Source organism: Capricornis sumatraensis, chromosome 7, assembly GCF_032405125.1.
Source record: "Capricornis sumatraensis isolate serow.1 chromosome 7, serow.2, whole genome shotgun sequence".
Classification (NCBI taxonomy): Eukaryota; Metazoa; Chordata; class Mammalia; order Artiodactyla; family Bovidae; genus Capricornis; species Capricornis sumatraensis.
This window is the reverse complement of record NC_091075.1, coordinates 13,516,431-13,529,293: the sequence shown is the minus strand read 5'-3', so window position 1 is coordinate 13,529,293 and position 12,863 is coordinate 13,516,431. Positions and strand designations below refer to the sequence as shown.

The 12,863-nt window shown below is 37.6% G+C and overlaps 1 protein-coding gene across 2 annotated transcripts in view; it reads right to left on the bottom strand.

Moving 5' to 3' along the window:
- Positions 1-12,863, bottom strand: part of LOC138082057 (bifunctional heparan sulfate N-deacetylase/N-sulfotransferase 4) — a 281,384-nt gene that overhangs the window by 36,787 nt on the left and 231,734 nt on the right. For both annotated transcript variants that reach the window (XM_068975277.1, XM_068975278.1), the window contains exon 6: positions 8,359-8,541. In XM_068975277.1, the coding sequence (XP_068831378.1) occupies positions 8,359-8,541 (183 nt within the window). The remainder of the gene's footprint in view (positions 1-8,358; positions 8,542-12,863) is intronic.

Sequence of the window (12,863 nt, the reverse complement as noted above, 5' to 3'; positions counted from 1 at the left end):
TGAATAACAGCTAACATAATTTCTAACTTTTATTGATCACCGTCTATATTCCAGACACTTGCTTGATATAGATTATTTCTAATCCTCAAAGCAACCTGGCAAGACAGATAGTATTATCCCTTCTTTATAGCTGAGGAAGCTGAGATGCAAGGTGTTTTATTTAGGTCTTGCTGAAGGTGACACAGGACATTAGTTTCAGATTTGAAATCCAAAGCTGGGGTTGTCTCTGCTGTTAAATTGCATGTGTGTGTGTGTGTGTGTGTGCATATGAGAGAAGGGATGCAGGGGGAGAAGATGCTACAATGATTATAAGAAAAGAGGTGCATTTGCATGCACTTTCTCATACTTTGTGCCATTGTTATTGTTTTAATCCTAAAGATCAGAAACTTATAAAGCAATTATATCCTTATCTAAGTGTTCCCTACATATCTGAAACTGTAACACACTCTAATTTTCTGTTTTTAGTATCTAGCATAATAGATATGCTGAAACTTTGGAAAAATACTCAGTTAAAGCTGCTTTAGGCAGTGTATATGCTAACAGTGCCAGCATAGTGAAAATGCATGCAAGTGTCTCCCACACAGGTAGACGGGAATCAGGTAGATTTTGTACATGGAATATATGATGAGGTGAGGCAGATTTACTTTTTGGTAGATATAGGTAGAGTGGACACGAGATTCCCTGAGATGATTAACTAGACTTAGAAAGGGCAGTAAATTCTGATGAAATCATGTTACTAAGAAGGGTATGAGCACTTAGATTTTCCCTCTCTAATTAAGTAAAAATTTCAAATTTACTATCAAGCTAGAGACATACTTTAAAAAAGTCACACCATTGTCCTGATCCTGAAATTCATGTTTTATAGAATGAAGAAAATAACTTTTGCTCTCATTAGATCTGGTTATTCCAACCTACTTGCCTTTTTTTTTTTAACCAATAATTTATTCTGCTCACTGCTTCTCCACACCCTTCCCTGAAAAGGACACCATGGAATTATCAATTGGACTGATAATCCTCTCTCAGGTCATGTGTCTTTTCCAGACAACTAGGAGATCTCTAGACCTTAATAGCCGAAACATTAAAATTGCCCAGTGCTCATGGTAGAAGGATTATTTTGGTAATTAGAAACATTTCCAGGTTATCGGTTTTCTCTTCATTCCCTATAATTGCTTTCTGCTAGTCTGACCTCAGTGTTTAAAGGAGAATGCCACGAAAGGTGTTTTTGTTTTTCAAGTTCTTCTGCTTCCACCTATCTTGGTGTGTTGTTTTAAATTTTATTCTGCTTACTAAACTTTGCCAGGTGCACATCTTTAAAGAAAATTATTTTCCAGTCTGCATCATACAAGCTGGTGACTTTCAATGTTTTGTCTCTCAAAGTCATTTAAGCCTAATACAATCCACATACACTGATGAAGAATTTTAATAGCTTAGGGATATGTATCCTCAGTGCTTCAGTCAGCAAATCCTTATGGAGAAACTCTGAGACACACACCATCTTTGCAAAGACTCGATTCTACCTGCCCATCATATAAGCCAGGGAGTCCAACAGCTCCTTGGAAAAGCTTTTCCTTTCTGTGTGCCACTGATCCACAATGAATGCCCTCTCCACAGAATTCCTGTGCAATAGTCTGATTCTTATTCAGAAAACTTTTCTGCTAAAGTACTCAGATTCGTGTCTGCATGCTAAGTTGCTTCATTTGTGTCTGACTCTTCGGGCCCTGTGGACTGTAGCCCGCCACTGGAGTGGGTTGCCATGCCCTCCTCCAGAGGATTTTCCTGACCCAGGGATCGAACCCAGGTGGGTTCTTTACCACTAGTACCATCTGGGAAGTCCAGTCTGATTTACAAAGGTGCATAAATGCCCACCTCTGGGGGTGAGATTGGTGAAAGAGGCCTGTGGTTCATGTGTGGATCATGGTAATAGTGCCACAAGAATTGCTTTAAGCACAAAATACCTCTGATTTATCCTAAACACCTGTGCATTCTTCACCATATTACACCATCTTTATTCAATAAATTCACACTATTTGTATTTTCCCATAAAATATTCTCAAGAGCACAGTTGACCCCAGGCGGAAGAGACAAGTTTACCCTGTAGCTCAACATTACTATACACTCTTGCATACAATACCTTATATTATTATTTATGGTTTTATGAATATACTATCAGGGAATCTGGATAACCAACTCAATGAAAGAAACTGTATTTTAAACTCTTATTAATAGGTTGGTCTCATATAATGTTTCACTTATAGTATGTTAAAAGTTATCAGACATTTCTGTAGGGCATACACAAAAAATTCAGTTTTTATTGTTATACTTGAATTAGGGGTTCAAAATAGTTATCTGATGGTGATTTTGATTCATCAAGTATGAAAGAATTATCATTTTTTTTTCTTTTGCTATCTGCAAGTAGTTTTACCATGACGAAACCTTAGTAAGGTACTTGTGTGGAGAATTTGACACCTGACAAGATTGTATTTGCAACTGATTGATGGGAAAAGAAAAATCCATGACTTACGTCACCATTTCTGGATGTCTTTTGTGTGATCAAAAGAATGAAATGGTTCATGGTAAACTAAATAGCTAAAATACTAAAAGAATTAAAATCATGAGGAATTACTTGAGTATTTGGGAAGAATTTCTGAAAGGTTTAAATAATATTCTGAATTAAGAAGAGAAACGTAGTACTGTAACACACAAATTCACATGGTGATTAGGAAAAATGTATCAGATGATGATGAAATCTGTGCCTCTGCTCCAAGTGTGAAGTGATGAAAGTTGTTCTGGCTATTTCACCAGAAAGGCGAAAAGATGAATAAAGGGAAGTGAAGACTATGAAATTATAGAACTCTTATTTCCCCAGCTATGGGGGTAATTACTTATATATCAGAGTTCCTGTAATCTCAGGGTCTCACCCACAAACAATTTCTAACACTTTTTCTTTAAAGGCTCACTTTTTCCCCCGCTTCCCTCTCTCATATCTAGATTATTACCTAACTGCAGCTCCTCCCCGTTCTCATTTGTCACGGAAAAGAACACACAAAAACTTCTGGTATAATCTTTTTTGGCCAACACTTAAACAGGTATTTCACTCTCATCTTCAGAACACACTTGTTGCCTATCAAACCCAAATTACTCTGACAGCTCACAAAGCTTTCCTGACTGGCTCGCATTTGCTCAAGGTCATGTCCCATTATATGCCTTCTCTTACCAAGAAACAAGTGCGCCACTCTTATTGCTTTTTCGCACACACCCTCTGTGTTTGCTGATACATTTGCATAATTTTAATGACAGTAGCTATGGTACAATGCTAGGTTCTAGATTACCAACATCTTACCCTTTAAGGTTTGCAAGAGCTGGTATATGACAAGCACAGGTGTCCGCAATACCATATGGTAAGTGCAATAATAGAGTCATAAATGAGGTATAGAGTGAACAAAAAGGGGGAAATATGAAGACAAATTTATGATGTCATTTTGTTCACATAACCAGGAGCTATAATGGTTTGTAAATTCCATGAAGGCAAAGACCTTTCTTTTTCTTATACAGGTATTTCAAAAGCATTGTTTGCATCAATTCACAGAGTACTCCATCCTGTGCTTCTGAAGTCACAAGGTGTTCCTGATATTTCGTTCTACATAGACACTCAAGGATAGAAGTATATTTATTATTCTAAACATAAAACTACCATCTTGGTGTGGTTGGGACTAAACAGGAGTTCCAGGACTAATAAGGCAACTTGAGCTTCAGTTCTGACTTGTCCCTAATAGCCAAGTAATTGTACCTTCTCGGTGCCTAAAATGAATAGGTTGAGCTAGGCGCCCCACTGCCCCCTGCTGTTACAATCCGTAATTCTCCGTGTCAGCACCAACTTATGGAATCTACAGTGTTTGTATCACTAGACCACGTGCTCTGTTTACGTCACAGACATTCAGATCTCATCATTTCTAAGCGGGAGTTAGATGATCGCCCAGCGAGAATCTACCAAGGTGCTAATTCCCTAAGGTGAGCACCCTGTGGCTTTGTTCCCCTGTTTCTTTACTCGTAGAGACACTGGCCTGGAAAGAGAGGAGCTGCAGCTCTTTGAGCATTCCCTTGGTCACACAGGCGAGCAGGAATCCACATCACGCTTGGCACATTTATTGACAGTGGGACCCTGGAGTGACTGACTGGAGATTGAGACTGAGCTAACCTGACAGCTTGAGAGCTTAAAAGCATCGATTAGTGAATGTGCAATGATCTGACCTTCCAACTGCCTCCATGTTGGGGTCTGGGTTTCTATAATGGGAATTAAAAAAAAAAAGAAACAGGAAGCCTCATTCCTTTATGCTTTATAGTGATTATTCCACCCAAACAAAAAGGGGCATGAATTAATAGAAATCTATGAGTATAATTTTAAGAATCTTACACACCAGGGACTGCACTGGGGAGGATGGACTCTAGGGATCGAGTTCTTTGTGTGCTCAGTACATATTCTCATATTAAACAAGTTTAAAAGAAGCCACTTCCAGTGAAGGGAGAACATTTTGTGTTGTACTTTCCCTGCTGGCCATTGACAGATATTCATATTGCACTTTTTAATTAGGTGACAAAGATGTTTTCACATATCTGTTAGTTGGTGCTAATGAAAATCTACGTAAGGAGCCAAAGGAAATTAAATAGCTGTTAAGATTATCATTTTGCACATTTTCTTTTTATTTGTGACAATAAAAAAGCTTGAATTGAAAATCTAAGGAAAGATAACAGTTGACTTTTTAAAAGTGAAATGCACTAAATAAAAAGGCATGTTTATAATAAATATAATACAGTATCTGCAACATTCAACTTAGAGAATGTATAGTAGTGACAGACACAGAATATTAATTGATCTTATCTCTTCAGGGTTGTGATGAATGGACTGTAAAACCTTTAATTAGTGTTGGTTATGCTTACGTGTGGGGCTTCCCTTGTGGCTCAGGTAGTAAAGAATCTGCCTGCAATGCGGGAGACCTGGGTTCAATCCCTGGAGAAGGGAATGGCTATGCATTCCACTATTGCCTGGAACATTCCATGGACAGAGTAATCTGACAGGCTACAATCCACGAGGTTACAAAGAAGTCAGACATGACTGAGCAACACTTCCAAGTTCAAAATTATATATGTTTTGTAAAATTAAATTGATGCTATATAAAGGACACAGTGATAATGCTTATAGCTGTTTTGTTTGCTTGCTATTATAAACATGAAATGAGAAGAGAAAACCACCATCGAAAGGAAATCAAAAGTATTATGCCCTTTATCTTCACTAGAGCATTTGCAGTTTTCCGGCTTCCCTGGTGCCTCAGACAGTAAAGTGTCTGCCTGCAATGCGGAAGACCTGGATTCAATCCCTGGGTCAGGAATATCTTCCTGGAGAAGGAAATGGCAACCCACTCCAATACTCTTGCCTGGAAAATTCCATGGATGGAGGAGACTTGTAGGCTATAGCCCATGGGGTCACAAAGACTTGGACACAACTGAGCAACTTCACTAGTTCACAGGATACCCTTTATAACTGGAAAAGTTTTGCTTCAATGTCTATGGTTCTCAAAATCTCATATATGTGAATAATTCCCTGTTCAACTTAACTGCAATTCTCCTTACTAGTCCTTGTTTTCTTTCTTAAATACATTTAGGAACACATGGCACGTTTGTTAGTAAGAGATGTTTACAACTTCATTTTTCAGTTAAAAGTAACCATATAAATTATCTAATTCATGTAATAAAACAAGAGACTTTTAGTAAACATTTACTCTTGAGTATTATTTAAATACTCTTATAATAAGCTATGTTTTAATAATAGAAATATAAACGAAAACAGCAAGTTAAATTTGTGAACTATCTGATGCATTTTCTGATTAATTATATCATTTAAGAACTCCCTAGGAATTTACCTCTATGATGTTATTCAAAATTATAAGTCACACTCACAAATGTCTTTTTTTCTTTGTGTATGCATATGTTCTTATGTCTTCCAAAGTGATGCAGTTCTCTAAGGAATAATGCTATTTTCTTTTTCTAATTTTCATTTATACCCCTATTCAGCTAGCACAGTATTTCATATCTAACATTTGATCATCAAATTTAAAACCATAATATTGACCAAATCTTATTGGAGCTGATGTGTTTTTGATTATGCTCATTTCCAAAGAAAACAAGTAGTGTCACTGAGATGGAAAACTATCAGTGAATACAATTATTTATTTTTAAAAACGCATACAGCATTAAGATGTATAAATTTTTCATTTAAAAAAGCATTTTTTTTTCCCTCTGAAGATAGTAGAGTTTGGGACCACTGACTCATTTTTTAGATCATCTATCACCTTGGTTAATTTGGCTACTTTTTGTTGTTCCTATACCATGAATTATAGATATCTTATAAATAAAAATATGTGAGAAAAGAATTGATTTACTATCAATGATTTATCAATTTTATAAGTATGTGAGCACTTTTAACTACCATTTATGGGACACAAGGTTTTGCCTTCATGAAATTCAACATTTATGTAGTATGAGTATACACATTATAAAAATTATGCCTTTATTTATCTGTCTACTTAACATATACACCAAACTGCTGAATAAATCATTAAAATAAAGTATGACTTATGGTAGCTGTTTTAAAACAGATTTTAAAATATGTAACAGTGAATAAAAATAACAAGAAAATGTTCTATTGACTTCGAGAGAAAGCACTGCATTTTATTCTTCTTTGAATTTTCTAGAGCAATTAGCCTTGCCTTATACATAGGAGATGCTCAATAAACATATGGCAGGTTTTTTTTTTTTTAACCATATAGACACAGAAGGGCATGTAACATGAATTATGGAATAAAGAGAAACACAAGAGAGGGAGAGGAAATGGTAAAAAGCCTGTTTCACAGTGATTTCTCATTAATGAGGATGCTACTCCTCTACTGACTACTTAGCAGGGGACCATCTGATCCGCTCTCTGCAGTCAGCTTATTGATTGTGTGGGTCAATGTAATCTGATGCATAAAGAACCAAGAAAGTAGAAAGTAGCATTTTCCTAGATAAATGGTAAGAAGCAGCTAGTTTACATTTTCATGCCCTGAGGCTCAGTGGCTCCCACAAAAAGTTGAATTAAAACTGACAATTCTTTATCAATAGATCTGACCTAGTGAAAGACTGGATTTAAAAACAAAACCCTGAAGACATATTAAAGATAGAATCTGTATGGGCTTGAAGTAAAAAGCCTTTCCTTTTCTATTTAGACTATCTGTGTTGAACACGCACATATCAAGGTCTACTTATAGCCATTTAGACTATGGTGGCCCTTGATTTCTGTCTTCCTAGACATGTGCTCTGTGTGGTCAGATGCTCAGTTGTGTCCGACTCTTTGCAACGCTATCCATGGACTGCCTACCAAGCTCCTCTGTCCATGGGATTTTCCTAGCAACAATGCTGGAGTGGGTTGCCCTTTCCTCTTCCAGGGATCTTCTCGACCCAGGGATCAGCCCATGCCTCCTGTGGCGCCTGCATTGCAGACAGGTTCTTTTCTGCTGAGCCACTTGGATAGACCATCTTCTTAGATGATGGGTCCTGCCCCAGGGCCACAGATGCAAGGCCTTGCACCAAGGCCACAGAAGCAGAGCCCAGAACCAAGGTCACCTCCAAAGCTGACTAAGCCCCTTTGTAACTGTTACCAAAAGCCCCCTGGTAATCACTAACAAGCTTCCTGACTCCCAGTTAGGCAAAGACGCCCACTCCAGTAAACACACTATAGCACCCCAACCAATCACCTAATGCAAACCATCCAGCAGGAATTTCCTTTGTCTTGAGGCTATAAAAATTGGCTATTAACTCACAAAAATGGTTGACTCTCCCAGGCCTGTCAGGAGGTGCTGGCCCACTGCGCTCTCAGTGCCCACTTTCTCTCTGCTGTTTTTTCTTAACAAACTTCCTCCTTTCTGAAATGGTCTATGTCTGGAAATTATTTTCCAACCTGCATTTGGACTGCCTCAACACTAGACACCTAACACCTAACCATTTTCCTGCTAGTCAGTGGCCATGCTAAATGCAAGTCAAAATGATTAGCTCTCAGAAAATACCATCAATGAAACAATATTCTCTAGGCAAAACTTCCAAACCAACTGACTAACAAACAAACCCGCAGAAAAACAAACCCCAAATGCAAATACTTAATCCACAAAACAAATAAAAAGCATCATTGAAGAGAATACAACTACTGGATAAAAAAGAAGTTTGTGTTAAATGCCAGCTATAGTATTTCCAGCAGAGTTGCCAACATCAATTCAGTGCTCACAAATTGCTAGTTTTTTCTCTTTCACCCCAGGAGAGAATGTTCAGTGTTACCTGCCAGAGAGGATCTCTTTGCTCAGGGAAGAGCTCAAAGTACTTGTGTGCTAGTTGCACCGGAGGCAGAGTTTGCAATTTCAGGTTGGTCCAGCTCTGAACGAAGTTGGCCAGGTTCACAAAGGTGTACAACCCTAGGCGGTCATTCCCATAGTTTGACAAATGGGTCATGAAAATGCTGATCTGAAAAATAAAAGTGACCAGAAATATCATATGCATATGCTAAAAAGTGGCATGGAAGCTCGAAGAAGAAGAACTTCACCTAAACGTGGAATTTTATGAGAAGCACAATTATCATTTTAGGTGGCGTTAGGGACTGAATTGTAGTCCCGCCCTCCACATTCACACGTTGAAATTGTAACTCCCAATGTGACTGTATTCAGAGGTAGTTTCTTTAGGGAGGTAATTCAGCTTAAATGAAGTCATAAGGATCCTAACTTGATGGTCTGGTTGCCTTATAAGAAAACAGATACAACAGTGCATTCCTCCTCTCTCTCTCCTTTTCTCTCTGGCTCTCTCTTTCTCTCCCTCCCTCCCTTCTGCAATGCACAGAGGAGAGGCCAATTGGGAACATAGCCAGAAAATGGCTGTCTTTAAGTCAGGAAGAAACTGAATTTTCTGGCACCTCCATCATGAACTTGTAACCTCAAAAACTGATAAAATAAATGTATGTTGTTTAAACCACCCAGTCTGTGATGTCTTGTTATGGCAGTTTGCAAAGACTAATACTGGTAGAAAGTCACACATCTGATTTCTACTTCAAAGTCACTCTTAAACTCACTCTAAGAATAAAAATTGAAATTGGGATAGGCCAACCTCATTGTTCATTAAAAGTATAGCGTTACTTTACATATTAGCTTTTTCCCCATTGTGGAATCAACATTATCAAATTCAATAATCTAATAACTTCCAGACTAGCAAAGAACCAGAATCATACCAGTTTTAAAATTAAACAATTGTTTCAGAACTTTTAGTCTATGTATGTATATGGGTTGAAACGAAATCAAACTTAAGAAAACTTGTCTTTTTGTGGTCTAATGAGGAATTTTTACTGCAATAAAGAAACTGTTAATGTTTGCACAGCCACTGATTGCCTTTAGCCAACTACTCTTCCACATTTATTACTTTTTTATAGCTTTTCCTTCCTCAGGATTAACTTTAAATATATTGTAGAATTGGGTATTGTGGATCAGAGTCTAGGAAAAAGTAAAAATCTAGATTGATTGCTCTTGAGAGAGCAACAAAAATTTGAATGCGATTAAAAATATAATGTTATATACAACTCATCAAGGATTGCAGCTGGAATGAAAAAAATAATACCAAATAAAAGAGAACTTGCATAATCTTGGTCTAAACTGAAGAAATTACAAATGCAACTCATTAAAAAGGGAGCTCAACATTTTCTACCATAGACAATGCTTGTACTTGTTCCTCAACCTCATATACACATATAAGCATTTTAAAAATACATTTTATTATTTACTATTTACATCTATATTTTGGAACAACTAATACAATTATTTCATTAACTTCATGAGAAAAGTAAGAGTAATATCATGTAAGGAAGACATCTTTCACCTTAAAAATAGTAGAGCTTTATTGGGTTACTATCTAAAATATGAGTTACTATCTAACTCAATGAAACTATGAGCCATGCCATGTGGGACCACCCAAGACTGACAGGTCATGGTGGAGAGGTCTGATAAAACGTGGTCCACTGGAGAAGGGAATGGCAAACCACTTCAGCATTCTTTCCTTGAGAACCCCATGAACAGTATGCAGAGGCAAAAAGATGACACTGTAAGATGAACTCCCCAGGTTGGTAGGTGCCAATATGCCATTGGAGAAACAGCTCTAGAAAGAATTAAGAGGCTGAGCCGAAGCCAAAACAAAGCCTAGTTGTGGATGTGACTGATGATGGAAGTAAAGTCTGATGCTGTAAAGAACAATATTGCATAGGAACCTGGAATATTATGTCCATGAATCAAGGCAAATTGGAAGTGGTCAAACAGGAGATGGTAAGAGTGAACATCAACATTTCAGGAATCAGTGAACTAAAATCAACCAAAATGGGTGAATTTAATTCAGATGATCATTATATTTACTACTGTGGACAAGAATCCCTTAGAAGAAATGGATTAGCCCTCATAGTCAACAAAAGAGTCCAAAATGCAGTACTTGGGTACAGTCTCAAAAACAACAGAATGATCTCTGTTTGTTTCCAAGGCAAACCATTCAGTATTATAGTAATCCATGTCTATGCCCCAATCACTAATGCCAAAGAAGCTGAAGTTGAATGGTTCAGTGAAGACCTACAAGACTTTCTAGAATTAACACCAAAAAAGATGTCCTTTTCAACTGATATTAAGAAGAGGTGGCAAGAATACACAGAAGAACTATACAAAAAAGATCTTCATGACCAAGATAACCATGATGGTGTGATCACTCAACTAGAGCCAGACATCCTGGAATGTGAAATCTAATGGGCCTTAGGAAGGTCACTACAAACAAAGCTAGTGGAGGGGATGGAATTCCAGTTGAGCTATTTCAAATTCTAAGAGATGATGCTGTTACACTCAATATGCCAGAAAATTTGCACTCAAAAGATAAAGTGTCGCACTCATTGTGCCAGCAAATTTGGAAAACTCAGCAGTGGCCACAGGACTGGAAAAGGTCAGTTTTCATTCCAATCCTAAGGAAAGGCAATGCCAAAAATTGTTCAAAGTACCGCACAATTGCACTCATCCCACACGCTAGCAAAATAATGCTCAAAATTCTCCAAGCTAGACTTCAACACTACATGAACTGAGAGCTTCCAGATGTTTGAGCTGTATTTACAAAAGGCAGAGGAATCAGAGATCAAATTGCCAACATTCGTTGCATCATAGAAAAACCAAGATAATTCCAGAAAAACATCTACTTCTGCTTCACTGACTATGTCATAGTCTTTGACTGTCTAGATCACAACAAACTGTGGAAAATTCTTCAAGAGATGAGAATACCAGACCACATTACCTGCCTCCTGAGAAATCTGTATTCAGGTCAAGAAACAACAGTTAGAACAGGACATGGAACAATAGACTGGCTCCAAATTGAAAAAGGAAAATGTCAAACCTGTGTATTGTCACCTTGCTTATTTAGCTTATATGCAGAATACATCATGTGAAATGCTGGGCCTGATGAAGCACAAGCTGGACTCAAGATTGCCGGGAGAAATATCAATAACCTGAGAAATGCAGATGACACCACCCTTATGGCAGAAAGTGAAGAAGAACTAGAGTGCCTCTTGATGAAAATGAAAGAGAAAAGTAAAAAAGCTGGCTTGAAACTCAGCATTCAAAAAACTAAGATCATAGCATCTAGTCCCATCACTTCATGGTAAATAGGTTGGGAAAAAATGGAAACAGTGAGTGACTTTACATTTTTGGGGTCCAAAATCATTGCAGGTAATGACTGCAGCCATGAAATTAAAAGATGCTTACTCCTTGGAAGAAAAGCTATGACCAACCTGGACAGCATATTAAAAAGCAGAGTTATTACTTTGCCAACAAAGGTCCATCCAGCTGAAGCTATGATTTTTCCAGTAGTCATGTATGGATGTGAGAGTTGGACCAAAAAGAAAGCTGAGTACTGAAGAATTAATGCTTTTGAACTACAGTGTTGGGAAGACTCTTTAGAGTCCCTTGGACAGCACAGAGATCCAACTAGTCAATTCTAAAGGAAATCAGTCCTGAATATACTTTGGAAGGACTGATGTTGAAGCTGAAGCTCCAATAGTTTGGCACCTGATGCAAAGAGCTGACTCGTTAGAAAGACCCTGATGCTGGGAAAGATTGAAGGTAAACGGAGAAAGGAACTACAGAAGATGAGATGGTTGGTTGGCATCACCAGCTTGATGAACATGAGTTTGAGCAAGCTCTGGGAGTTTGTGGACAGTGAAGCCTGGCATGCTGTAGTCCATGAGGTCACAAAGAGTTGGACACAACTGCACACGTGAACTGAACTGACTGATCTACAGTATATGAAGAATTCAAACAACAACAACAAAACACCACAAAAGTCCTAACAACCCACTTAAAAAATGGACAGCGGGTTTAAATAGACACATTTTTTGGAAGAAGACTTATAGATAGCCAAGAAGCACATGAAAGAATGCTTTACATTATTATTAGGGACACGCAAATCAAAACCACAGTAAGATATCATCTCAAACCTGTCAGAATGACTATTATTAAAAAATACAATAAATAACAAGTGTTGGATAGGATGTGGAGAAAAGGGAATCCTCATGCTCTATTGCTAGGAATGTAAATTGGTGCAGCTACTGTGAGAAACAGTATGGAGGTTCTTCAAAAAATTAAAAAGATAACTACCATAATTCAGCAATTCTACTCTGGGGTATGTATATGAAGAAAATGAAAGCACAAGTTAGAAAAGATACATGCATACCTATCTTTTTTGCAGTATTATCTATAATAGCCAAGATATGGAAGCAACCTGAATGC